This window comes from Atractosteus spatula, chromosome 23 (assembly GCF_055471065.1).
Source record: "Atractosteus spatula isolate fAtrSpa1 chromosome 23, fAtrSpa1.hap1, whole genome shotgun sequence".
NCBI classification, from domain to species: Eukaryota; Metazoa; Chordata; class Actinopteri; order Semionotiformes; family Lepisosteidae; genus Atractosteus; species Atractosteus spatula.
In genome coordinates this window covers 633705-661057 of record NC_142728.1, presented here as the reverse complement: position 1 = coordinate 661057, position 27353 = coordinate 633705, and the positions used below count along the sequence as shown (strand labels likewise).

At 45.9% G+C, this 27353-nt stretch overlaps 3 protein-coding genes across 3 annotated transcripts; 1 reads left to right on the top strand and 2 right to left on the bottom strand.

Annotated features, from left to right (window-relative positions):
- Window positions 1-606: 606 nt before the first annotated feature.
- On the bottom strand, window positions 607-7446 carry prrt1b (proline rich transmembrane protein 1B). The gene is made up of 5 exons (XM_088940237.1): window positions 7363-7446; window positions 4199-4320; window positions 2174-2595; window positions 1367-1495; window positions 607-879 (listed from the first exon to the last, which is right to left on the bottom strand). The coding sequence occupies exons 2-5, from the start codon at window positions 4206-4208 to the stop codon at window positions 730-732; spliced, it is 711 nt and encodes a 236-aa protein (XP_088796363.1). The 5' UTR covers window positions 4209-4320; window positions 7363-7446; the 3' UTR covers window positions 607-729.
- uck1 (uridine-cytidine kinase 1) lies at window positions 7240-14568 on the top strand. Its single transcript, XM_088940236.1, has 7 exons — window positions 7240-7472; window positions 9677-9836; window positions 9949-10045; window positions 10442-10584; window positions 11081-11175; window positions 11584-11632; window positions 12646-14568. The coding sequence occupies exons 1-7, from the start codon at window positions 7383-7385 to the stop codon at window positions 12843-12845; spliced, it is 834 nt and encodes a 277-aa protein (XP_088796362.1). The 5' UTR covers window positions 7240-7382; the 3' UTR covers window positions 12846-14568.
- pomt1 (protein-O-mannosyltransferase 1) lies at window positions 14563-25829 on the bottom strand. Its single transcript, XM_088940231.1, has 19 exons — window positions 25698-25829; window positions 25103-25209; window positions 23859-23909; window positions 22796-22942; window positions 21996-22107; window positions 21839-21907; window positions 21095-21188; window positions 20512-20667; window positions 20280-20410; window positions 19722-19817; window positions 19363-19455; window positions 18870-18966; window positions 18239-18331; window positions 17714-17834; window positions 17357-17454; window positions 16865-16978; window positions 16411-16537; window positions 15968-16145; window positions 14563-15663 (listed from the first exon to the last, which is right to left on the bottom strand). Exons 1-19 carry the CDS (start codon window positions 25817-25819, stop codon window positions 15489-15491), a joined length of 2181 nt encoding a protein of 726 aa, XP_088796357.1. The 5' UTR covers window positions 25820-25829; the 3' UTR covers window positions 14563-15488.
- Window positions 25830-27353: the final 1524 nt, after the last annotated feature.

The following is a 27353-nucleotide window of genomic DNA, read 5'->3' as shown; positions in this document are numbered from 1 at the left end:
AAGTCATCAGAGAGAATGAAATCTGAAGACAGTATGACTGTGGAACAGTGAAGGAACTGGATGTTCCCACTATGCTTCATTCCATCCAACTTGGTTTACAGGTCAAGACTAATTAGTGTAACGGGATGTTCCTGCAAGAACTGACCTTCGACAGTGTAATTTGGAACTAGTAGATTCTAGTAGGACAACCTGCTTAAACACATGACATTAGGAAGGTGCCTGCAAATCAAGTTCATCGCTGCATGATTTTAATAAAGGTATTTGCTCTTGTTTTAAGGGAAGGGAAGGGGCTTTGGAAATGACCATTATTTACCACTCATTTCCATGGGTTTATTTTTGGATAGAATAACGAACATGAAAAAGGGAAAAGCCGAAATGCAGAGCAGGAATTCAAGCTCTCTTCAAGGTGCTTGTTCGTTCAGAGGTAAAGTAGGAAATGATGCATTGATTTTTCTTTAAGAGGGGTTTGCAGGTAATTCCATTATGCAGATAAGAAAGATTTTACATTTTGAAAAATGAAACCCAGTTGCTTTTGATCAGGACTAACCAGAAAGTCTTGACATGGATCCCTGTGGAGTCCTCAGTCTCTGGTCAGCTGGTAGAGAAAGATTGCACAGCGTGCTCCTCAGTGCAGTCAGGGGTCCCAGCAAATACCATCCGAGTCTTTCTCCAGCGACCGGCCGGTTCCCGCCGGGTGGGAATGGGCTGAAGCAGGAGTCCTCCTGCCGGTCAGAGGGCATACAAGGCCACCACCACGTAGATGACCCAGCCCACCGAGACGAAGACCCCGAAGAGCAGGCTGAAGAGCACCATGGAGCGCGTCTTCTGCGAGGAGCGCTCGGCCTCCACGAGGTCCCCCCGGCTGAGTGCAGAGCGAGTCTGCAAGGGACAGAGGACAGCGGCACATGGGATCGGTTCACTGCACAAACGCAGCCGCAGGCTCTCGGGGCTTGAGCTTCAACCAGCGAACAGCGTGTGGTGTGGTGAACGAGCTGTGCTCTCCATCACGCTGTTGTCAACCTTCCTGAAATTGTATACTTTGACAGGGGTGTGATAAAGACTCCCAGCCATCTCTTTTCTAACTTCGGGGTTGCAGAGGGGTCGGAGCCTGTCCTGGCAAGCAGTGGGCACAAGGAGTGACCAGCCCTGGGCCGGGGCGCAGGGCAGACAGACACGGACACGCACTCACTCCTGTGCCACTCTTCCCAAGCACGAAATAACCTACCACTACTGAACACACAAACTCCACACCGAGAGCACCCAGGGCCCCCAGCATGGTGACGTAGCAATGCCAACCACTGCTCCACTGGGCTGCCTATATATTCCCTGTGATGGGACATGGAAGGACAGAGGATGGTTCTCTTGCCTCGTACGAGTACATGACAGCCACGAGTCCACTCATCAGGCAGCAGAAGACTGTGACCAGCAGGGACTCCACCAGGTAGTCTTTGGGCGGCGGTCTGTGGTCAGCAGTCACCGGCACACTGTTCATGTACTGTAATACAGAGAGAGGGCTCAGTCACTGCTGTGGTCGTAAGAATAATGCTCTTCACAGCTGATCGCTTGCGTCAGATTTCTGTTATTCCATTGATGATTATTTAAAATAGTGTCACGAAAGAAAAATCAATAGAAAAATCAGAACCTGAACAGTTCCGGGGGACAGCTAAGAATTTTAAGAGCGGTCCCAGTATAGTGTCAGTGTTAGGGCAAATTAAATGAAAACAACACAACTGATCTTGTCTAGATGAGCACAGGACAATAATTTTGCAAATGCTAATTCTTTAAAATGCTTAACCAACACCCATCCATTCTCTAACTGCTTCAGCCAATGCAGGATCACAGGGCAGCCGGAACCCATCCCAGCCAGCGATGGACATAAGGCAGGATATACCCTGGATGGGACGCCAGTCCATCACAGGGCAGACATATACACACACTCACACCAGGGCCAGTTCTCCCAGAAGCCAATTAACCCACCAGCATGTCTTTGGACTCCAGGAGGAAACCCACGCAAAAAACACATGGAGAACATGCAAACTCCACACAGATAATTCCCCGGTTCAGAATTAAACTCACGGCCCCCCCCGGTGCTGTAAGACAGCAACGATAACCCCTGTGCCACCGTGCCGCCCACTCTATCAACGCGTGGTGATTAAAACAGTCAGGCTCTTACGATGGTGTAGGGATAGTTCCCTGTCGGGCTGAGCGGCTGCTGATAGAAGCCAGGCTCACTGGGTCCCGGCTGGTGGATGATGGGAGTCAGTCCAGGGAACTGTGGCTGGAGGGGAGGGTACAACAGATAGGCCATTTTGGGGTCCGGTGGGCTATAAGGGGGAGGCTCTCCAGTCAATGGGGGTGAGGTTCCTGGGGGTTCCTGCTCGCAGCTCGGGGCCGCAGGTCTGGCCTGCGAGGTCTCGGCGGGACTCTCCCAGTGGCACCTGCCCTCCTCTGTGGGGGGTGGACCGCTCTCGGGGGGCGCTGGAGGAGAAGACTGCACAGCCGCTGGGAGGGTGGCCGTGCCCCGATTCGCTGCCGGCGGCTCCGGGGCTTGTGGGTAAGGAGCGGGACGCTCTGGAGAACAGCCCGGGCCCGTCCCTGCCAACGCAGAGGGCAGAAGCAAGGGAGCCATTAGAAGCACATCCACAATCGGCATCTTCCGCTGCGTGTTCGCCGCCCAGGTATCAGTGTTCCAGCTTCCGTTGCTCCTATATCAGTTTATTTTAACGTTATGTTAAGGAGAAACACTGATAACACTTAGACTGTTTGTTCAGCGCAAATAAACTTGGTGGGACGGCGTTCCCAAAACAGGCCGACTTCACTTGGAACACAAGCTAGGCCCTGTAATCGCGATAGCGAACTCGTACGAGTCCGGACTAGGAAAGGCGATTAGCCAACTGCCAAAGGGCTTCTGCAAACAGCCAATCAGCTCATAAGTATCAGCCTCTGCCCGGGTGTGTAGGTCTGAATTCAGCCAAGTTTCTGTGAGTTATCGGTGTAAGCAGGCTTCTAGAGTAAAATTTGGGTTACCTCCTACAGTCTAAAGACGTGCTGGTAGGTTAATTGACTTCTGGGAAAACTGGCCCTGGTGTGGGTGTGTGCATGTTTGTGTCAGTGTCTGTGTGTGTCCTGCGATGGACTGGTGTCCAGTCCAGGGTGTACCCTGCCTTGCGCCTGGTGCTTGCTGTGATAGGCTCTGGCTCCCCTACAACCCTGAATGAGAAGAACTGAAGAATTGCTTAGAAAATGGATGGACGAACATGACAGTTAAACTGGTCTTATTTGATCAATTGCAATAGCAATCTAGAACTGGCCAAGCACAATCAATTTGCTTGCAAAAAAAAGAATTATTTTAATTTTCTGAATATAGCTAAGAACTCCTAAATCCTTTTGGGAAGATGTGTGCTGAGTGCTGGAACTGACAGGGAACAGAAGGAAAAACACCGTGTTCCCTGTTGAGCGAAAAGAAATGTACTTCACTTCACATTGGACCTACACTAGACCAGTGATTAATCCCAACCTCACAGACTTTAATCTTTAAGGCCAATCATGCGTGTTGTAAATCTCAGAAACATATCTGACTGCACAACACCCCTTCCTGTAATAATTTTACATTACTTTCTATTTTGAATGTTGTCCTTAATAGTTTTACAACAGAAAGCAGAGTCATTTTTATTGCCATCTGAATAGCAAGTTCTGAGTGATGTATACTGATAAGGGTCTGTATCACTGAATATGTCAGAGGTTTTCTTCCTGATTCTCTTTCTGTTCTTCCTAACTAGAACTATCGAAGAAACATGAAAACTATACACAAGAAATGGATCTATTCTTCAAATTTAGAAACTCATATTTAAAATTATTTAACAATAATATCTGTAACCAACTATTTTTTCTTCTTCAAACCTAATATATACACTCCAATTACATTTACTTCCAACACAGACATTGTTGTACAAATCACACAATTACACAGAATACTGCCCATATTCTGTCCTGTTCTGAACAGAAACAACAGAAACCAATGTGCAGGATTCTTTCTACTTTCCAGTTTATTTTTAAGCCCACACCATGTAAAAACAAGATCCTCAAAGAACAGGTCTGCGTATCTTTTTCGATTGCGTAATTGATAGAAGATTAAAAACTCCAAAAATAACTTGAGCAAACATCAACTCTACTACAAGCAAAAAAAAATGTTTGTTACCTGAGTCCATTGGTAGACAAAAGCTGTATCAATCTCTGTTGGAAAACCTGGTCTTGGGCTTATGAGGTCATTCGGAAGATGCACCATTAAACTGTGCCAAAGACGAATCAACACATATTTGGCTGAAAAGTAAGAGACAGGGAGAAAACGTGTTTAAAGTTTAGGCTCCAAAACTCTCTGAAATGAAAGCAGCCTGTTGTGTTTTTCCTCTGCGGGGAGTGAGTCTATCAGGTTTCATTAATAATTGACAAGGTTGTGTGCTGGATAAGGACATGCTGTGATAGTGATCCAGGCTCTGGCTGGTGGTGCCAGCTCTCCCTGGCCTGAGAAGGCGATGAGAAGCCAGGAGAGAGAGAGGAGGTTGGTACAGCCGAGCGACAAAAGGCCAAGTAAATTCTGGCTCGATGAGGAAGCCTGCGCAGGGTGTTCTGGATAGCTTGACCAGAGTACTCTGAACTGCAAAGCGACTTTGAGTTAATCCAGAATCGGCTCCTGACGCCTTTATTGTGGTATCCAGAGTCCATAACTCATGCCCTGTTAGTAGCACATGTTTTGTATGGATATGTAACGAGGGTAAACCAATAAATACAGTGAATTTTACAGTCACTGATTTGTAATAAAATGGAATGATGTGCAATATCAAAGTGTCAAATGGGAGTCCTGATTGGTTGAACATTGACTACCTGGCTTCTCCGTATGAGATACTAGCTATTGTGCTGTAAACATGGCTGCCTCTCTACAGAAATGTTTCATGGAGAAGACAGGGTTCCCACTAAAAGTCTTCTAGGTGAGTGTCCCAAAAGCACAGACATGTTTACGAATGCAGCAATGTGAAGGCTGATGTATTTGTATCCTATACTGTACCATCACCAGACAAATCCCAGAGAAGACTGGTTTGTATGGGGTGGCTGCACATCTTAGAAAGAAGTGTTTTCAAAAAACCAAAACAGCATCAACAGCATTCATCTGTAGAGGACATATGGAGTGTAATGTATAAAGTGCCATATTTTTGATTGAGTTGACTAAATGCAATCATTTGACTTCTAAAGATTCAAAACACTATCATAAGGTAGGAAGCACTGATAGCTTTCATCAAGCTAAATGGTGTTTATGGCTACAGTTTTATGCCTCTAAACCCAAGACAACAGCATCAAGACAGCACGAATGGAAGCGTGTTCATTGTGAAAAGGTATTTCTCTGGGGATTGATCTTGCTGTTTTGCAAAGAAACCTACAGGGAGTATGAACCTTGCGGGGTTTGAGGACAGGCTTTGAGAATAATGTTTTTAACAGGATTCCCCATATAGCGAAGGACAAAATCATGTTAACTGATTTGAATCCCTGTGACTCTGGAGTCTAGGTGTACAAAATTCTCAATTTTAGGATTTACAGGTAGAAATGACAAGGAACTACATTCAGTTACACCTGACTCTCTTTAGAGCATATTGGACTTGCTTTGAATTAAGTTATGAATGCCCAGCATTTATAGGCAAGCTTAGTTATCCTGGTTCAGATAATAAAATGTTCTGCACAGGCCTTGTAATATAAAATCTCATACTCAAGCCCAAGGTGAATTATCAGTATGTGTTCTCATTATTTTCCATTGTATCACACTGAGGTAATCCAATTGCTTCCACATGCAGTGAGTACAGTTTTGATAGAACAGTGATTATAAAACGACAGCGAGAGAGAAACCAGCCAGGGGCAGTAAATGAATATTAGCTGGAGGGAATAACCTTTGGAAGCTTTGAGAAACGCAGCAGAGAGTGGCAGTTTGAAGGGAAGTCATGAAATGCCACAGAAGTACCAAGTACCTTTTCAGCTTCCAAAGTGTTTGGATACTGTAGCGTTTGACACAAGGAACGGAGGGCTTCTTGAGCTGCTGTTGGGCTTCAAGTAATATGAGCCTGAGGCTTCATGGCTGCATAAATTAGTCATGAGTGCAAGCACATGGTCTGAGGACTGTACACCAGATATGTGAGATCACACACTACTGGGTTCAGGGATTGATTACAACAGGTTTGTATCACCTGAGTAACATTAGCATTGACTTCATAGGAAATTCTTCCTTACTACAGTTACATTACCGGGATAACTTCCACACAAAATCCAGATTTGTTTGCAGAAATACTGTAGTTCTCATGGTTCTGGCGTTCAGCCTTATCTAGACATACAGCAGGAGCTGTGTTTGCGATTATTATGGCTGTTATGATTTAGCAGTATCGGTAATAATCGACTGTTCTGTCTTTTTAGTGATATGATGGTCAAATAAAGTAAGCTGGAGATAACGTGGCTCAGCAGCACAGTGGCGCAGTGCTAGAGTCCTGGGCTCAGTTCCTGGGGTGCTGTCTGTGTGGAGTTTGTGTGGGATCCCTCTGAGTGCTCTGCTTTCCTGCCACAGCCCAAACACCTGCTGGGAGGGTAACTGGCTTCTGGAGAAACTGGCCCTGGTGTGTCTGTGTGCCCTGTGATGGACTGGTGTCCTGTCCAAGGTGTGTCCTGCCTTACACCTGCTGCTCCGGCTCGGGATATAGTGATTGTGATTATATCCGCTGTGTTTTACTGATCCATGGCCAGGAGAGGTGAGGCCTTCAACATCGTTCAAGTTTCCTCTGCAGAGAAGACACTGCGAGTAGGATTTGAAATGCGTTGTACGGTATTCCCACACTCCAGATTCAGTAGAGCACAGTGAAGACACGGCAAAGTAAAAACTAAACAAGAAAACTCGCTTTGTGCGAATTATACAATTATTGAAGTATTATATAAAAAAACACCTCACCGCCATTGCATTCAAATGTGTACTGCATCTTCTCGACATGTCACAACACGGAGAACAGCATGCATTCATACTGCCATACTGTAGCTTCAGCGCGCTGTCTTCACAAACCCGGTGTGAACTCCGCGCACACAGCGGCTCCAACCCCACTCGGCGAGCATGCGCGCTGAACTGGACCGAGAACTTCCCAGCGAACAAGTTCATACTCCAACTACCGGCAACCCCTTCGCCTACCGTGCGGCCAAGCAAAGCAGCGTCTCCGCAAAGGGTCCTGGGAGTTGTAGTTGTGTAGGGCCCGGTGGTGCGGCGCAGGGTCCAGAGTCCCCAGGAACGGTGATATTCCTGACTTGCAGACCGATTTTCGCTGGAGGCGGAGGGCCCGTACCTACCGGATTACTGCCGAACAGCCATGGCGGGTGTCGGGCTGCCCGCTGAACCCGAGCGGCCTCATCACCGGCCTTTCCTGATAGGCGTGAGCGGAGGCACCGCCAGCGGAAAGGTGAGGGGCGGCGGCTCATCTTACTGCTGCGCCGGGGACATTGCTGCACAGTTCACCGTAGGCAGTGACTTCTAGTCCCCAACAAGCCGTTTATAATTCACAGCGGCGGCAAGCGAGCAAGGGCAAGCCCTGCTTCTAGACGGGTCCCGGTCCCGCGGTTTGCGAGGGCAAGACAGGCTTTTCGGAGCGACACCGGCGTGTGTCTTGTCACCCACCCTGCTGGCCGACGCAACGCGCCAGCTCTGATGTCGGACTGTCGGAGCTCGGCTTTTATTTCGACACCCAGAGCCACAGCACGGAGGCCGGCACTGCTCACGGCAAAACAAGTCGCACTGTCGCGCCTCCTGCGAGAATGAAATGTGAAAATGTGACAAAGGACTTAAGTAACTTTAACTTACAAACCGTACGTGTCTTTGCATGTAAGAAACGGGGACTGAACGGGCCACTGAGCATTCCCCTGAATTCTGGCTTTAAGTTATTACCTGTACAGTGCCCTGTCTGTCATGACGTTACTGTTAACATTGGTATATACAAGAGTAGCAGGGGTTATAACACATTGAGAGTGACTAATATCAGCCAGACCGATTCTGAACCAGCAAACGAGTTGAGCAACCGTAGAAAACGATCGTCTGCAAGCTGCACGATGTGATGACGCCCGGTTAAGACATACGTTGGAGCTGTAGCACTCATTTTCTCTCAGATGAGCACCGCCGTATGACAGGACTTTTTTGTGTCATCAACATCAATTGGAATCCTAGGGGCTTCAAAAATAACCTTTTATGTGCAGTTAAATGCCTTGAGGTCTCAAAATATTAAGGGCGATGCTTTCGGTAATGTGATAACTAAACTAGCAGACAAAAGGGCTTCTGTGGATCAGACTATGCATGGATATTGGATTAGCAGAACTTCTAAAAGACATTACATGTTTCTGATTAGAGCCACTTGAGAGTCGGGACTTACTTTTTTGGTTCCCGGCCTGCAAGAACCGAGCATGAGTGATGATAACAGGCGTTCAGGGTATTTTACCATGTGCTTAAAAATTCTCCAGCTAGCTCGGCTTAGCTCCCTCCTCCCCGACCAGTCTCACCGGATCTGTTAGAAGGACAATTAGAAAGACAGGATTCGGTCTTCATGCTGCGCGTACAGTGTAGTATGTTCTTGCTCATGCTTTCTGCCATCTGTGAAGCAGCTCTGAGTACAGTGCTAATGTGGGGAATCGTATATTAGCTTACAGTTACTTCAGTTAAAGTCTGTTCCAGTACACTGGGGGCACTTCATGGCACCTTCCAGAACCACATTACTGCAGTTTACAGGCCCTCACGGCTGTGTGTTTGTTACACACTGGCTAATTATAGTTTGCTGAAGCCTCTCAGGAACTCTATATAAAAATACCCAAGCTCTCCTGCGGTCCAGAGGCATAAATATAATGAAAAAGTGCCCTGTCTTCCACAGTAGTGCTTGGTGACGTCTGGTTTTCCAGCAACATTTGACATGATGTTTTCTGAAACTGCTGCATGGAGCTTCCCTCCCGGGAGAAAAGGGGTCTGGGCTTCCCAGAGATGAGCTGTTCAGATATGGCGCAAACACGAAGCTCTGGAAGGGGGAAGGCACAGCTGGAATGTAGGTCAGAGCTCACAAGTCAACAGTTAAAGCATGGAACAGGAACACTGATTTCATCTCTGCTCAGGGAACATTCTGTTTCACTGCCTTAGATCAACCTATTTACTGTGCCTGCTTCTGCAGTCCCAAGCAGCTGCTTAGGGAAAAAAAAAACTACTAAACCTTAGTGGCTAAATACACATGAGCAATATTATAATCTTTATCAAAAAGGTTGACCTCACACAAACTGGCTTTAAAAGTACTTTAGACAGGGACTCGACAGTCTCCCCCAGTTTTTGTATCCTTATGAAGAAGAAGAATCCATTAAACCCCATAACAACAATATCTAGAGCTTTCTTGAATTTAAATCCATAAAATCGCCCTGTTTATTATACATTTGATGATATCTTTGGCAAGTTTTTTTTATTTAAACCACTTGTAAAAACAGGCTTATATTAACAGTGGCATCTGTACTGGGTCAGATCTTGGACATCAGTAACAAAACAAACAGGTATAGTGTAGTGAATTGTACAGGGGGGGCTAACATGTACAGGATTAGAATGTACACGTACAGGATGATGTTTTCACAAGCCATTTGCTTGCAGTCCACAGTGTGTGCGAAGATCATGGAGCTGCTGGGGCAGAACGAGGTGGACCATCACCAGCGGAAGGTGGTCATCGTGAGCCAGGACTCCTTCTACAGGGTCCTGACCTCCGAGCAGAAAGCCAAGGCGCTGAAGGGCCAGTACAACTTCGACCACCCAGGTACTCACCCCTCCGGTCCGCACGACAGCACTGCTTCCTGGAGACTCGCCTCTGGGCAAGCTGCTCCCCTTCATCACACCTTTACCGAGCTCTCGCAAATCCTTCCTTCCAGATGCTTTCGACAATGAACTGATGTATCAGACTCTCAAGGACATCGTGGAGGGGAAGGCGGTGGAGGTCCCTACGTATGATTTTGTCACCCATTCCAGGTAAAACAAAAATAGGTCCGACATCAGTATTTTGACAGAAGAACAACCTCATTTATTTGAACATCTAAAAAACATCTTGCTATTCTGTTCCTCCAAATGCAAGAGGAAATTCTGTGAAGGCATCACAAACAATAGCACCTTGAGATATTAAGATAAGGTTTCATAAAACTATCGTGAACTACAAAGGACTGAACAATGTCAAAATACTTAAATACAAACTGACACTTTATATTAGACACTTGTGCGGCTGACCTCTATTATTAAGGTGACAAGACCTTTCCGTTAACTTGCTTTGCGAATTTAACAATATAGTGAGAGCAGCATTCCTCCATTTCCTCCAGTAAATGTCAAAGGTTTGGGAATTATTCTGTAGCTCTAAAATTGTTTTCCTTTCAGATTGCAAGACATGATAACCGTCTATCCAGCGGATGTAGTGCTCTTTGAGGGGATTCTGGTGTTTTACTCCCAGAAGATTCGGGACATGTTCCACATGAAGCTGTTCGTGGACACCGACTCGGACGTGAGGCTGTCACGCAGAGGTAGGGACAAGTCGAGCTCTCCGTCTTGGTCAGAAACAGTGAGTGAAAAAAGCCACTTTCTAGCTTCTGAATTTCCACATTTGGAAAAGAGTTTACCCGGTTTAGACAAGAAAGGAAAACCTCAAAGATGCATATAAGTTTGACAGGAAAGCTTGTAAAATGCCATTATGTCTTGCATTAAGTTTATAATAACAAACAGAATATACGGTACATTTAAAAACTGTATTTTTATTTGAAAAGGTCAAGTTTACACTAACTATGTTACACATTAATGGAGCTTTTTAGCAACATTGAATATACTCTACATATAATATAAAGATATATTATATATTACTAAATTTGTATTTTATTTGGAAAAAGTGTAAGTTTACACCAGATATCTACCCATTAATAAAGTTCTTAAAAGTTTTGGAAATGAAGGTGCCAGAGGAATAAGGCAGTTTCCTAATTTGCCTAAAGGCTGCTATAGTTGATGCTTTCTCTCATTCTCTTCCAGTTCTCCGGGACATGAAGAGAGGGAGAGACCTAGAACAGATTCTCTCTCAGTACACCACCTTTGTAAAACCTGCATTTGAAGAGTTTTGCTTGCCGGTAATACTGTTACTAATGTTTAAAAAAGTAATTCAGTTCTGCAAAGGCTTTGCCAGAGTGTTGATTGTTGTATGGTGAAATATATTTTATAGAACACTGACAGTTTTAAAAGATTATCAGTTGCTTAGTAGTCCTAACATTTTTACTGTGAGACCAATAATGCAGGAGGGGAGAATTTGGATACGAGTTTCTCGTACCAGTGAAACATAATTTAAAAAATGAATGTGACCAGAAAAGCTTCTTTTTAAATGCTTGTTTTTACCATATAAATATGGACTATAAATGGAATGAGAAGCTTAAGATTCAACTTTCTGGAAGGTCAAATGAGCCCATTTTGTTTCTGCACTGTTGCCTCGTGGGGTTTAGGAGATGTATAAAGACAGCTGATTCTTGTCTTTCCTTTTGCAGACTAAAAAATATGCAGATGTTATAATACCCCGAGGAGTGGATAACATGGGTGAGTATGCAATAAGAAGACATTTGTTAAAAAGCAAAACTTGCAAGTTAAGCCTAGAAGCAGCAGACCCTGGGCAACAGCTACCATCTTGTTTGCTTGCGTTGTTCACAAGAGAATCATTCTTCTTATGTATTTTGTGGGTGTGATTTTTTTTCCATGGCAAGCTGCACTTAAAGAATTGTAGAAGTATATAAAGATACACGGAGCACAGGGTACATCAGGGAGAAAGCCAGACTCCTGTTTTCCTTCACTCCACTAAATGATGGTAACAGTTCCAAGATACATGCAAAATTCACTGCTTGGATTGTAGTCACATAAATACATGATGGACGGCTGTAAATCTCAGAATCTGGTTTTATTTCTGAGCTTTGTACGTGTCGTCTGTAATCGAGGTTTACCTTTGCCTATGCTCTTGTGAGGACTGTGCTACTACAGCTCTTCGTGTCTGGAGACGGCCCATGTGATGGGTGACCCTCACTCTGCACCAGCAACGGGGCGATGAGGAAAGAGCTCGTGTGCTCCGGCTGGGTTTCTGGCAGGACTGAGACAGGCTCAGTGATCAACATCTCCTGCAAACCCTGCTAGAGGGATTGAGGCAAAATACTTAGCAGGCAGTACTGTGATATGAAGGCAGCTGTTTGGACTCAGTTAGTGGAGCTTTAATGTTTTTAACTGGGAAAGTGAACCGTCTTATTGTAAGTTCAAAGAGATGTTAATCGCAAGGCAATAAAACAAAGAGCTTTGAGAAAACATTTGTGAGTCTTTTAGAAATGGGATGAAGATTTTCAGTGCATAGATTTTTGAAGCCATAAATAGCTGGAAGCTTTTTGTATGAGCTGACGTTCCGGTATTTCATTAGTAAAGAGATGTAGAGTGAAAAGAATGTTGAAGACATAGATTTGCTTTCTGGCCTCACCTGTGTGGTTTGTACTAGAGCCTGGAGCTCGTGTAACCTGAGCAGTCCTGCTGTACTGAACCCCCTCTCCATCTACTGTCCTCTTTCTTCACAACAGTGGCGATCAATCTGATCGTGCAGCACATCCAGGACATCCTGAATGGAGATCTCTGCAGGTGGCAGCGCGGCGCTGCACACGGCGACGCCCAGGGCCGGGGGTACAAGCGGGGCCTGCCGGAGCAAGCAGACGTAGGTAACGGGGTGACAACCCCCCCAGGGAAACGTATCCTACTGGAACCCAGCAGCCGGCCCCACTGAGACCTCCGCAGCCCCCAGGCTTCATCCTCGCAGTTCCTGTCTGCCCAGCCGCCTGCCTCTGCACACTCCGTACACGAGCAGCGAGCGCCCCGACATCTCGACTCCTCATCTATATCCCCGCATAACCCCTTCTAGCAAGTGCGGGAGGCTGCTGTGTCTACTGGAAATCATACAGTTTATAGCCACGTAGCTGTGGGCAGACATGACCATGAGAATGACAGCAAACCAACGAATCTGTTTAACGAAACAGGAAGAGAAGCAGGACATCTCGGCAAATCCTCTACGAATGCGTTCCTAGAAGTAGCAAGTTAGAAAAAAAAAACCTAAAACACAAACCGTCAGGTGCAACTGTGATGGCAGCATCCTGCACATGCAGCGCAGCTGCCCCTTGTTATAGTCGCACTGTCAAAGACTTGTGCCCTGAGAAAATCTCTGGTCCTGAGGAGACGGCAGCTGCAGTGGACCTTCAGTACTGGAAATGAGCAACTTTCCAAAGCCCTGTGCTCTAAAGTGTTATTAGCACAAAAAAACCCAACAAATTCAGTCTCTCATAAATGAGAGATTAGAATTAAAAATCCCCAGTGTTTTCAGTTACTGTAGGTGCTTTGAGAAATGCTTATAAAATATATATTTCACAGACCTCTCACATTGGAGAGGGTGCTTTTGTAAATCGGAAAAGTGAATAAGGGTAACAAAAGAAATCCTTTTAAAACAAGCATTTATTTATTAATTTTGTAAAAACAGTTTAATAACTGTAGCTGAATATTCCATTGGTTCTCCTTAGGCCACGCTGATCCGTGCCGACTATCGGTGTCTAGTCCTGTTCCCATTTCCTAAAGTGGTATTTAGTGTAAGTCAGCTGTATTCAGCAGCTGACATGGTTAATAACAGCCTGATAGTGTTGTTCACTTAGTAAGATTTTCTCTATTTTTTTCATAATGAATCCAGATTTTTTGTTTTATCCCCATTCAGTTCATGTGATTTTTACAGGTCTTCTACCTAGAGTACAGCTCAGTGTTTCACCTTACGCACAACACATGGGAATCTTACAAAAGAAGTAAAACAGTTATAGCCTTTTGTTTACATATAAAATATGTGCACAATACTTATAAAGAGTATAATGCTAACAAAGCTTAATAGCCGCTGGTGTTTAGGAACCCCACTGTCCCTGCAGTGGCAGTGTTAGGACTTCCGCATGTGAACTCGTTTTCCCGACCGGACTTGTGACTGTGAAATGGAGAACAGGTCAACAGTGTTATGAGCGTGGTGGTGCTGTAAACGTGTCTAAATCTGCGCTCTGCTGGCACAGGTTTGTGATGTCTGCACACGGCAGCTGCTGCCACTGGCATGAAGGACACAGGTCTTCCGCCACCTGTATGCTGTACATTCTTACCCACTCCAGAGAAGTGTTCATTTCTCTACTCTCTCTTTATATCAAGTCACTAACAAATTAAATTATCTACTCATACTAGGACATGTTTCTGATACCTGGGTTTATTCTATGTATATGTGTTTGCTGAGAATAATGTATAAATATTTTAATTCTTTTGTATGTCTACCTGAATATTTTTGCAATAAAATGCAAGTGTTTTCACATTTGTGAAATGCACAACTGTATCTCTGTTGAATAAAATCACCCATTTAAGAATTGATTTAAAAAGGTCATTACTGTTAATGTTTTCATTTTTGAAGAAATTGTAATAAAGAATTACAATGATTTCAACTTTGATATTTTAATTGTTCTTTATGTACAATGATTCATGTACAACTGCGAAAGACCACAAAAATGTCTAAAACTAAAAATGCATTTTCAAATATAAGGAAATTATTAAGGTTGCAATTAAGGTTGTCTTAAAAGATAAAATTTTACGCCATCACACTCTAGCTAACTTTAATATAAAGTTACTAATGATGATATTCTCTCAGAGTTTTAGTTTCACTTTTTTAAAACAGTCATTTAATGGAGAACATAAGACTTATTGCTGTGTGCACATGAAGCACACATGGAACCCTGAGGATCCAGCCTTGCCATGGTGAAATATGCATTTAGCCTTGCTTGAAGAAGAGGACTCCATTTTTAAAAAGATGCACATTATTATGGATACAGTATGATGTAAGGTACAGGGCCTGTGTGAGCTTAACTCATGTTAAGCAGCTGGTCTGAGCATTTGCCCGTGAAGGCACTCACATGGTTCGCAGGACGTTGCGGGACTGAGCCTGGGTCATGCCACTAGGGGACTGGGACTGGGACTGGGACTCGCAAAGAGGTGGCGCTGGGACAGAGTGAACAACACGTCACACTTGCAACTGGAGCTTCCTCTCCTGCCTGGCTGCAGCGAGTCGAGACGGATGAAAAGCACGTCTACAGCTCCTTATCCTGCCTCTGCAGATACGAAGGTCACAGCCCGATAGCCGAGCCTTGGAGATTCCAGATTGGGTGGGTACGTGATAAAACAGACGATGCAGATTAGAAATACAGCACAGAGCTCTCCCAGACAAAATGCAAATAGTCGTGGGTGACAGCAGGAGGCCTGTGCACGTCCATAACGGATAACTGGCGTGAGGGACAAGGGCCACAATGTCGTTCCCCACCTGCAGTTTCCAGTCCACTCCCTCTCCCAGGGGCGCAGTACCTGTCGGCCGTCAGTGCTGGCGGATCAGGATGTCCCAGGAGTCCCTCCAGCGCAGGGCCCCCAGCTCGGCGGCGGACAGGACGGGCTGGCCGTAGGTAAGGGGGCAAAAGCGGCGGTGCACCAGGTACACCGAGGACAGCCAGGCCAGGAGCAGGCCACCGAGAGCACGTCTGTGCAGCGGGGACCTGGAGAGAGGCAACAACAGGCAGTATTTACTGTACCACACCTCCATAAAGTATCGTCAAAGACAGGCCACTATTCACCACGAGGTCCCACACACACACACCGTAAAAAATAACTAATCATATTTCCCACAATGTCATACGTACATTCAAGAAGGAAACAGTGTTGAGCCAGCATCACTAAATATTGGCGATATTAATTTGGGCAGAGGGGACTCGCAATGGAAGCCTTTGAGACTTGGCTTTGGAAACTCCGGCACCTCACTCCCGGCGCACGAACACAGGCCTGGCCTGCAGCCCTGAGTACCTGAGGAGGTGGTGGTGCAGGTGCTGGAGCACTATGGGGAGGAGGAGGATTTTGAAGGTGAGCGCAGGCAGGTAGTGGTACAGGAAGAGCGTCTTCTCCATCATGAAGAAAGGCAGGTAGTTGGCCGCCCAGCCTCCTGCACATACTGCCCCTGCCAGAGTCCACTGACACCAGGAAGCTGCAGACACACAGGCAGAGAGAGAGCAAGGGAAGCACAGACAATTAAAACATGCGAGATGAATACAGAGCGGGAGAGCGTGATGTATATGACACAAGACAGCTGTGCATCTTTTTCCTTACATTTGATTACATCTGATCAAAATGCAGTAACCCAGCCTTTCATTCTGCGTCGCAGAAAAATGCTCGACTGAAGCGGGGATCGATCCGGGCCAAGCTGTGGATCAGTCCTGCCAGAGCGGCGCACTACAGTTTCACTCGCGTACCGTGAGGAATATCCTCGATCTTCCTCCGCCGCCTCAGCAGGTACCAGAGGAACAGCAGCACGAACACGACCAGGCCCAGGTTGGCAGAAGACCAGGTGACGATGTTCCCAATGAGGTGGATCTGAGCCTAGGACAAGCACACACAAACACTTCCAACCTCTTCATGCTGACTGGACCTGCTCGGGCTCATTACGTTGGAAGAGATGTAAAGCCCAGGTCATACTGTAAGTGACTCTGTAGCAACAGCTCTTCTCGCATACACGCTGCAGGTCCCTTCGGATAATGACTGCATATTGAAAACGGAATAAATGAGCAAGGTGGACTGAATGCACTCTAGTTTGGAAGAGTTCGTAATGACCGTATATTCGGTCCACATGGCGCCTCTGGCACAGGAACAAACGAACCTGCCCAGCCACAGCACCCCCGACTGGCTCAGAGAAGGGTTACAGCTTACGTTACTGGAGGGGTGGAGCCAGTACACAATGTTGGTATCCATGGTGATCCATTCCAAAGGGGAGGAGCTGTATTTATGCTCCGATTCCTCGTTCTTCAGTGTCAACATCTTCCACTGCCAGAGAACACGTGTCCCAGTGTTAGTAGTGGCTTCACAAAAACACAGGACTTAATCACGGCACAGTGGAGGAATGAGATTTCGTGCACCTGCAGATGGGTCAAGAGTGCACACCGCAGGACACTACCAATGCCAGAGCTAGGCAGCGGGCGTGCAGTGCATTCCTGGTGTATAAAAACACTGCTGCGCCTGCTGCCATTTAGTCAGTGGTGCCTCCAGTTATCTGCAGATACCAAATTTCACTTCTTGGTGTATGGTGCACAGTACCTAAGCACCATGTCATTAAAATGAAGAGGGCAATGTGTCGTATTCCTTTTCAGACTTGGTCATTGGTGTCTGCTACTCGGGTCAGTGAATAATAGTCACCGATCTCACCTGCAGCTCCATGAACTTGGACATGAAGCTGAGGTTCCTGCTGACGTCGATCTGCGTTGGGGAGTGTAACTCCACCTCCCTCTCCTTCTGTTCACGACCTAGAGGAAAGGGGAAAATAATATTTTCTTTCTGGCTTCTGAATACTAATTTAGCATTTCAAAGGGCAGAATTAATATTGCTATAGTCCTCTCAGTTGAGCGTGTGTATCTGGACCTTTTTTAGATGATAAAATGTTTGAGGATCATGATAAAATGAAAGACTCAACTAAAACAAAGCATGCTCAGACTGAAGCAGACCTGGAAACCTCTGTTTCACCTGAGCCCAGACCGGTGGGCGTTCTGCATCTCGGTAGCTTACTTCTTCCATAGCGGTGTTCCTCCACAGTCCAGGCCATGCTCTGCTGGTGTCCTCTCGAGATCCTGTCCCCCACGACCTCCAGCTGCCGGAACCCCCACTCGGGCAGCAACACTCCGCTCAGCTGGAGCCATGGCCAGTGTCAGTGATGTGATCACCCCCAGACAGAGAACAGGACTCCCGTCAAGCTCCAGACCAGCATTCAACACAACACCCACCTGCTCCGCCCAGGAGCCATCTCAGATAAGGGCTACCAGTGTAGATGGCATTAAAACAGGCAGAAGAATGCAAGAAAATCTACCCTGTGAAGCATTCTAAAAAAAGGGTTCGATACATAACCATATTGTCAGAAGCAAAAGAAAATGGAGCTTCTTTTCTGAAACATTACATAGCGTATACTTTGTTAACTTCATTGTACTTCATGGAATATTTCTTACTATACAGGTACACTAAATTGAAAGAGGACTGATAAAATGATATACCTGGCCAAATGCTGTGTCTCGATGAGTCTCTGGGCAAGGCTCTTACCTTCAGCACTGCTGTGGTGTTCACGTGGACCAGTCGGAGCTCCGACAGGATAGTCTTCCACACCTCGTGCTCCGTCTCACGGTTCACAATGTCCTGGAAATACAAGCAGACCTGCCAGACCTGCCAGCTGTCCCTTGTGCTTTCAGGCTTATCGTACACAGCATTGTCTCAGAAATGTTCCTTCTGACATTTAGATTTCAATATAACATAGACTAGAAAATGCAGGCAGCAAAACAGTGTAAAACAATATTGAGTTAGAATTCTATAATCACAATAAAATCGTTCCATTTCCTAACAGCTTCATCTAATTCAGGGTCGGGTGGGAGTCAGAGCCTAGCCAGCAAGCAGTGGGCACAAGGCACACACACACACCAGGGCCAGGCTTCCCAGTTAACCCACCAGTGTCTTTGGACTGTGTGAGGAAACCCCTGTAAACACGGGGAGATCACACAACACAGGGAGCACCCAAGGTCTGGAATTCAGCTCAGCAAAGATAACCACCGCGCCACCACCAATCAGATACATCCTTTAACTGCAGACATTCCACTATTTTAAATTGTTATCTACCTGCATAAGGCAAATCTTTACTTGATTTCAGAGTGAACAACTAAGACACACTGTATTTCCTTACCACTCGCCAGAGGTTCTGGGCAGGCATGGAGATGTTGAAGTCAATGTAACAGGACACTTCCTGTGAGTGAGGGCTCATGGGAGCAGCCACATCGTGCCTAACAGGAGATGAGCAGCAATTAGAAAGTAAATTAGATCTGCCCAGCAAACGTCACACTAAGAACTACAATACTTCAGAATGTAATCTACCTGGAGCTGCTATGATCAGGCTTTTAAAGATTCTAATCACTGCGAAGATTGTAAAATGACAAGTTTTGTCTCTTCTTTCTCTCCAGACTAAGCTGTGCTACAGTATTCATGATATTAGAAAGGATCAGTGGAGGCTCAGAACATTGTAACGGCTGATGTTGTTTAAGGTGTCTGATGTTTAAGATGCCCAACACTGAAATAACTGCTCTCCATAGGCTACAAACAAAATCTGCTTGCTGCAAACTTGAGCAAGGGGTGTGGCGAGATCCCCAGAAGTTTAGCCGGCTGCAAAACGTGGGGCGTACGTGTTGAGGAGGTGAGAGGTCATGCCGTGCACCAGCTGGACAATGTCCCCATGTCTGACTGGCCGCGGGGGGCTGCTCACCACCAGCTCCTGCCTGAGAACAGGACAGAAACACGTCTGAAGGAACAGGAAACTCACGACACGAAGGCGTCTGCAGTGACAGCACTGAAAACAGGGCACAACCATGAGGCAATATTTAGCTTCAGTTGGATAAAATGGACAGGATTCTCACTGTGGAAGAAAACAATAACTTTGTGCTTCTTATGTAGTTGTCTTTCCACTCATTACCACCTTACAAGCACTTTTTATACTGTACAAAATGATCAGAGGTGACAAGTCGATGACTCTCAAGGTACTTACCTCCCTGGGTCCTTAATAATCCACCAGTTATTGATGTCTTTATAGGGGTAGCAGGTGACTTGCTGCTGATGAGAGCTCCCTCTGCCGTTCTCGTACCTTGGGCCGCAGAGACAGGAAAGTGAGGATGATGCACTTAACACCTGACATTGCAGGAGAGTCAGCACAGGACTTAGTGTGTACTTGAAGACATATTCCAATCATTGAACCTTAATCCCAGAAGCCCGCTAAGACTTGAATGGACCCCATGACTTGACCCTTTGACCCCCACACTCTCCGTATGTGCAGAGAAGACGCGTCTTCTAGATCTCAGTCCTCATGGAGGATAAATGAACAGGAAGGTACTGTATAAGCACACTGCTGGAAAAGTATAGGTAAATGGTGTCGGCAGCCGGTAACTGGGATGTTAGGACTGTCGTACCAAACAAGTTACTAATCCATTTAAAGGATGGGGCCAACAACAATCCAAAAACAACAGTTTTTTTAAAAGATCTAATTTTGGAGGCGCTATATTGCATGAAGGAATGACAATTTCACCCGTCTCCAGTGCGAGAGCCCTACCTGATGGGGTAGTTGGCTTTGTGGGAGTGCAGCCAGCAGGGCAGGGGCTTGCTGAGGACATTGCGCAGGGTGACCTGAGAGCCGAAGGCCACTTCCAGAGGCTGCCCTTGCGTGATCCGGGACAGCCCGCCCTGGACAAGACAAGACAAGACAAGGAGTCTGATGGAGCCAAAGCAGACCGAAGTCAAACCGAGCCACGTTTGCTCGTGTCGGCGCCGCAGAGCTGACCCACCTCTAAACTGGCCTGGAAGGCACTACTCATGATCTGGTCGTGTGGGCCACTGCGGTACAGCAGGCTCAGCTGGGCGTAGAAGAAGCCCAGGTAGAGGAGGGCAGGGAGCACCACCAGGGCCAGGCCCCGGCCAACCACCTGGCACAACACGGTCGCCTGCAAGCAAGGAAAGACACACTTCAGACACTGCAGCCCTCCGCCAACCTGCATGCTCCTCAGTGCCTACACACCTCATTTATACCTTCCTTTCATGGTGGGATCCTTTTTATAGACCGAATGTAGTCTGGATTAACTGCGGTTAGGAAATGAAAAGCCAGTCGTAAAGCCAAGGTCCAAAAAACACACAGCAAATTTCTCTGTAAAATGTATTCAGCACACACACAATGATCACGAATGAAACAACAGTCCCACCAGCTCACGGCGCTGTCTACTGTAGTTTATCTTGGTGGATACAGATTACAGACCCTTTCAATCATCTTATCAACACAGGACAAAATGTGAGCCTTAATAAAGCACTACATAAACACTCCGGTTGACAGGATTTCAAAACGCAGTGAAAGTGGCCTGTGTACCACACACTCACGTTCGGCAGCTTTCTGTCTCCAATGACTTGCCAGGTGTGTCCTCCCGCAAGCAGAAGCAGAAGCAGGTAAGTGAAGAGGCCCATGTACTTCACTCTAGAGAAGCCAGTTTGAAAAGAGCAATGAGAGAAACGCACAAGCTAACAGCTGAGTGCACGCTCGCCCTCAGATGATCTGCTCAGTCCCTGTCATCCTTCGGACAGGTCAGTAAAGCAAGGTCCTTTGGACAGCCTGGTCACTGAACAGTGCCCAAGACTCTGTTCGTAAGCGTGGGGGGTGCTAACCTAAATTCCACTTTGGACAAGCACAATCTGACCCCCTTAAATTGTTCACTTTAATTCAAGTGCAGGAGAAATGTTTCACTTCTCTCATTTCGCTAAGCAGTGGGACAGCTGGTGCACAGAGGCTGAATTTGCCACCCTTCACTGGTGGATGAAGTCAGGCCCCTCCTATAAATAAACTGCTTTGGGGTCAGTTGGAATGAATGCTGTCAAATTAACTTAATTCTAATAATTAATATAATCGTTTTTGAAGCACAAACATATGCAATTCTGCTTAATTCACCCAATGTATGGACTTAACAGTTTCGACTCAGTAACAGTAATCTCTTTTAAAGAGGGGCTGGATGTGTATTTGCAGATTTTTCTAAACAAGGCTAACTAGTCAAAAGCGGGTATATTTTCTGTTCATGTGGGAAAGCCATCGATTGTGAACCGTGACAGAACAGCTCTGAAACAAAGGCTTACCCTACCGCGCAGGCACAGGCTGCCCCGGACAGGAAGAGCCAAGCCCACGTGCTCACAGAGCTGCCGGAGCTGGGAGAGAAGAACGGGCCTGATTACTCGGCTGTCATTGACAGACGGCTGCGCACACTACAGGGAGAGCCGAAATGCTTTGCGTTACCAGGAGCTGTGAGCATTGTGGAACTTCAGGTAGGACACGATGGCCAGCAGCAGAAAGAACACAAGGACCGACTCCAACAGCATGAACCGGGACTGGACGACGAGGGAGTTTTCTGGGGAAGAAAATGAAAAAACAGATGTTTCACAGAAATATGGGCGGCACGGTGGTGGAGTGGTGAGCACTGCTGCCTCGCTTTGCTGAGGCATTGAGTACCATTCCAGACCTGGGGCGCTGTCTGTGTGGAGTTTGCATGTACTCCCAGTGTCGGCATGGGTTTTCTTTCGGATGCTCCGGTTTCCTCCCATGGTTGAAAGACATACTGGTGGGTTATTTGGCTTCTGGGAAAACTGGCCCTGGTGAGCGTGTGTCTGTGTTTTTGTGTCTGCCCTGCGCTGGCCTGACGTCACGTCAAGCATGTTGACCAATCCTCGTACCTGCTGCTTGCTGGGATAGAATCTGGCTCCATCCACGACCCCGCGCTGTCGTTTATAAAATATACGACATTATAGTTGTTTATAGTTCCCATTTTTGACGCAACATTCTATTACTTAAGGCCTCTCCCAGGCATCCAGAATTTATTTTTTAAAAACAGGATGTTTGTTTCCCTCAAAGTGAAAACGCCACCCACCAGCGAGACCCACCACCTGGGAAAGGAACCCCCTGCAAGGAGAGGGGAAGAGGGGTGCCAACCCCCAAACCACCCACTGAATACAAAAACTGCAAAGACCCCCCCCTCCCCCCCAAGAGAATGAGGAACCCAGATATCCCATGTTCAGCTGAAGGACATAGCGCCTACCCACCTGTCAGGAGCAGAAGAGCTGCCACCAGGGCAGCGACGTGAGAGCACCCCAGCTCTACCACCAGCAGGTACCCCAGAGGCACCGAGAGCGCCCCTGCCACAGCTGGTACCACCCGCAGGCTCCACGCCGGCACGTTCCTGGAGTACTCTGAACACAAGACACACAGTCACAGCCAGCAGGCCTCCTCCAGAATGCAAAACACTCTGGGAGTGAGCTGCTGAGAGCTGGAACAGAGCTCCTGCTGAACATGGGGGCCCTGACTGCATGTGGAAGCCACAGCTCCAAAAAAACAACAGACAGTGATGTTTAGTTAAATAATCACAAAAAAATTCAGTGCTGCAGTATCCAGTTTAAGGCAATAACTGAGCACCAGCCTCAAGAACATTGCATGGCAGAGTCCCAGCCCCAGGTCTATGGCAGAATTCACCAGATGATCTGTCAGATCGCAAAGTGCTACTTGGACATATGATGTGCACCTCTGGATTACTGCGAGAGAAACAGGCTTTTGGAGGAGCTCACAGGAAATGGGAAATAGAGTTTCTGCACCATTATTCATTTTGAAAAGTGCAGGAAAAAGAATAAGGGGCCAAAAGCACTTATTCATCTCAGGAGAAATCGGGTAATTTTAGCAGAACATAAGAGTTCCAACAGAAAATCCAAACGTCTATATTTGGTCCTATGAGGCTGTAAGAAATTTACAACACTACACTGTCCATATGATCTGTCACCATACAGGATATGTAGGGCTGCAATCATATAAAGAAGGGGAGGATATTTACTAAATCCCAAAGTCAAACTACACGTTACGATACTTCTGCAGTGTGACTGATGTGAACATTTTTGGGAAGTACTTGAGCTTGGCAAGAGTCTGATATAACCAGAAGCGTTTAGAGCCATCTAGAACACAGCATGTTCTATAAAAGGGAGGTTATGGCCAGGGGATGTTTTCCAGTGAGGGACTCACCTCTAGGACAGATACCCCTTCTCAGTCCCCAGATTTATGGGATCTCCTACCAAGCACTGACAGCGTTATTCCCCAGACAGTCACCCAAGAGGCTCCTACCTGCCCCGATTCTGTTCCACACAAAGTTTCCATCAAATCCTCCAAGATACGCTAAACAGAGTAAGAAGGAAGTTGACACTGAGTTTTATTGCGCAAAAATCCAATACAACACTACATACTCGGTTGATCGAGAATTTATTTTACGCGGCACCTTTTATAGACAACATCTTAAGGTGCTCCTTGATATGAATTGCTTAATGAAATGAAGGCAATTATAATAAAAAATGTAGAGGGTGTAAGACACAACATTTACAATTAGTAAAATAATACATAAAATACAAGAAATGCCATCATAATCAGTCCCAGTTGGCCTTTGGAAGGTCATTCTACAGCTCTACGTTCTGCCTAGTTTCTGGTGCTGATAAAAGCCCCAAGCCCGAGGTCTAAGATATCTGCAGCTATCCCACAGACCGCTTACAGGTAAGATTATACAATGCACTTCGAACTCCATGCAAAGCCAGTTTAGAATGGAAAAACTGGAGCAATAATATAATTAAACTAGATTTAAAAATACCAGACAGCAATACACAATGAGGAATCCAGCTGAGTAATATTAATCAGGTGTAGAAAAGACATTAGCAGCTTTGCCAACACATTTGTAAAGTGTCAAGTTTGGGATAAAGATAATACCAAACTTTTTACAACCAAACAAATCTCCACTCAATAACTAACTTTTCTGATATAAATCTGTGTAAAAAAGTAATCTACGATATTGGTATGAGACTGGGCTTTCACAGGTCATTGTGTTCTCTTCACCTGAAACAAGTTCTCAGCCATCACTTGCTAAGTGTGGATTCAATCCCACACAATGCTGGGCTGCAGTAATGAGTGTTATTTCTTCTCAGTTGGAAAACATAGTTCATATAATACATAAAAATACAAATAGGGAGTATCTCCTGGCACTCTCAGTCACTCTAGTCTTTAAATTACTCCCCCATGAGAATTTATCCCTGTTTTATTTTTTAATTCAACAGAACCCTACCTACTCTTTCAAGTAAAACAACAAAGCCCACCGCAAAAATATCAAATCTCAGTGCTCCACTAAGTCTTAAGTTCCTCAGTCTGTTCTACTCTTCAGCTGCTCCTATCGGATCTCATGCTATATGGCCTCTTTATCCTTTGGAAAGGTGAAGATCAGGACTATGAGCAGCATCCTCAGTGGCCTTCAGCATCCGAGACGATGGACTGCTTGAAGTATCACGAGGTGTTCTTTGTGAGAGTCTCAGAAGAAGGGATTCGCTTACCTCCTAAAGCCAGAATCATGTGGCCAAAAGGGGGGCCACTGTCATCGATGAAGAAGACGTGCTTCATGTACAGAGACACGAACTGCCCGTAATAGACCTCATCAAACCTGCAAGGGAAGAGTCGCCAGAGAGGTGAAAGCCTGCCCACAAGACACATGGTGCCCAGCACTCAGGGGAGCGTCAGAGCCTTTCGTTTTGGGTTCTCTCCAGCCCATCAGGTACGAAAGGTTTAAAGCAGGGTTGTCACAATCTTTATGAAGAGCTCAACTGCAGGTATGAGCGACTGGGTCCACTCCTGTACACTGCGAGATCTGGAAAAGGATTCTCATTCTTCTGAGGGGCCCCTGGAAGACCTATTCCACCACTTTCAGTTTTATTTACCATTAAATGCATCGCAAGCAACGACTCTTACACGATCCCCATTTGGAAAAACCACCAAGTATACGGATTCAGTTCAAGCAGCACTGGGTGTTAGCTACAAAGCGAACTTTTTAGACCTGCAATATCTAAATTACAAGAAATGGGTTGGAAATGCATGTTCTACAAAACCATGTTATCAGCTGCAGGAAACACTTCAAGAGAAAAGGTAGCTTACACAGCAGCATTGGGAAAATGGATTCCAGAGAGCCTAGTCCAAATTCCCAAAATCGTCACTGCGACCAACACCAAGTCGATCTCTGCCTTCACCTTAACTGGCAGTTTGACGAGTCCCAACATGATGTTTTTCACCCTGCTGGGAAGACACGTTAGGACATGACGGGCACGTTGTGAATAAGAACATCACATTCAATAACCTAAAAGTAGTGTACTCCTCAGTCTTGAGTGTGTTACTCTCCATTACTGTGTGTTTACTGTGCGTTTTGCAGGAGGAAAAGCTCAATTCAAACACTGTAATTACCAGTACGTACTAAAGTGAACAATTTTGACGTCACTCTTAATTCAAACCAAACAAAAAGTTTCAGCATTACACACCAGCCTCCCCGATTAGTCACTTTACCCTTTTTCCTCTGTTAATGCTTAAGGATATGAAGATAACACTAGCCCGACTATTTTACAAATAGCGACCCATACAGACAGGCGTGTACTGAGTGAAGCTGGTGCAGTTGCTGTAATTCAATATAATGAAGAAATGACTCAGATGACTGAACTGAGATATTTAAAACTGCATCATTTAGTAAAAGTAGTAAAAGCAACAACAAAAAACGCAGTGTCGAAAGAAAGGTACCGCTATTTCAATGGTAATAATACGAACGAATATATGGAATGAGTCTATTTATTTAGTTATTTTCCAGCTCTTAAAATAAACAAGACGATACATTTCTTCGTTTTTTGCCAGTGTACTGTAGTTATAACGTTAATCAGACGTTGCCTCTTTGCGCTTGTCTTATTGAGCATCTGCTCAAAGCTACGTGCTAATACCCACGGACCCGTGGACGATACAAGCCCTAACAGTATGGCGTTTGGAAAGTGACCTCAAAGTGATCGATGGATGCTGAAAAAAAGTCAAATATGACTTACCCACTTTGGCGAGAACTCCGTTTTCAGGGATCCGCTGTACAGAGTCGCCGCCGCCGTGGCTGTGATCGATTAATTCGGCCTGCAGTACGGGAGCTCGATTGCAGAGCCTGTAACCATAGTGACAGCAGGGCAAGCCGACGGCTATTTCTACCGCAGTGCAGTATGGCTGCGGACAGCGGTGCTCATGCAGGGCCATTCTTTAATTATGAAAATAAAAAATTATCTAATGAAAACGGGGGGATGCCAAGCTTGTCAGGTGGCGCCCTCCAACAATTTACTTTCATACAGAAGGCGTGTACTCGTGTCAGCTAACTATACAAAATACGAATAATTATCACAAATAGTCGAGTGGTGATTTGATTAAAAAAAACTACGACCTCGGTAGCTGTTAATTGCTTAAGTAACGTACATTATCTTGCATTTTCATTTAAATCTTACATTATTCTTCGCGCGACTGATAGAATATTCCATCATAAAAATGTTTATGGATATTGATTGTCTTTAAAATGTTAAGGGTACGAGCTCAACTGTAACAGACGCTTGAACTCGGCAGGCGGGGTCACTGGAGGTCAAAGTCACGGTGCATGGTCACGTGATTACCTTTCAATGCCTTTAAATATTCAGCGGACTTGAGCATTACATACCAGAAGAACGTGCACGCACGTATGGGCTTCAGAGGTTGGAGTAAATGCATCGCCCCAAGGGGAATATCGACTGAGGCGCCATGAGAATA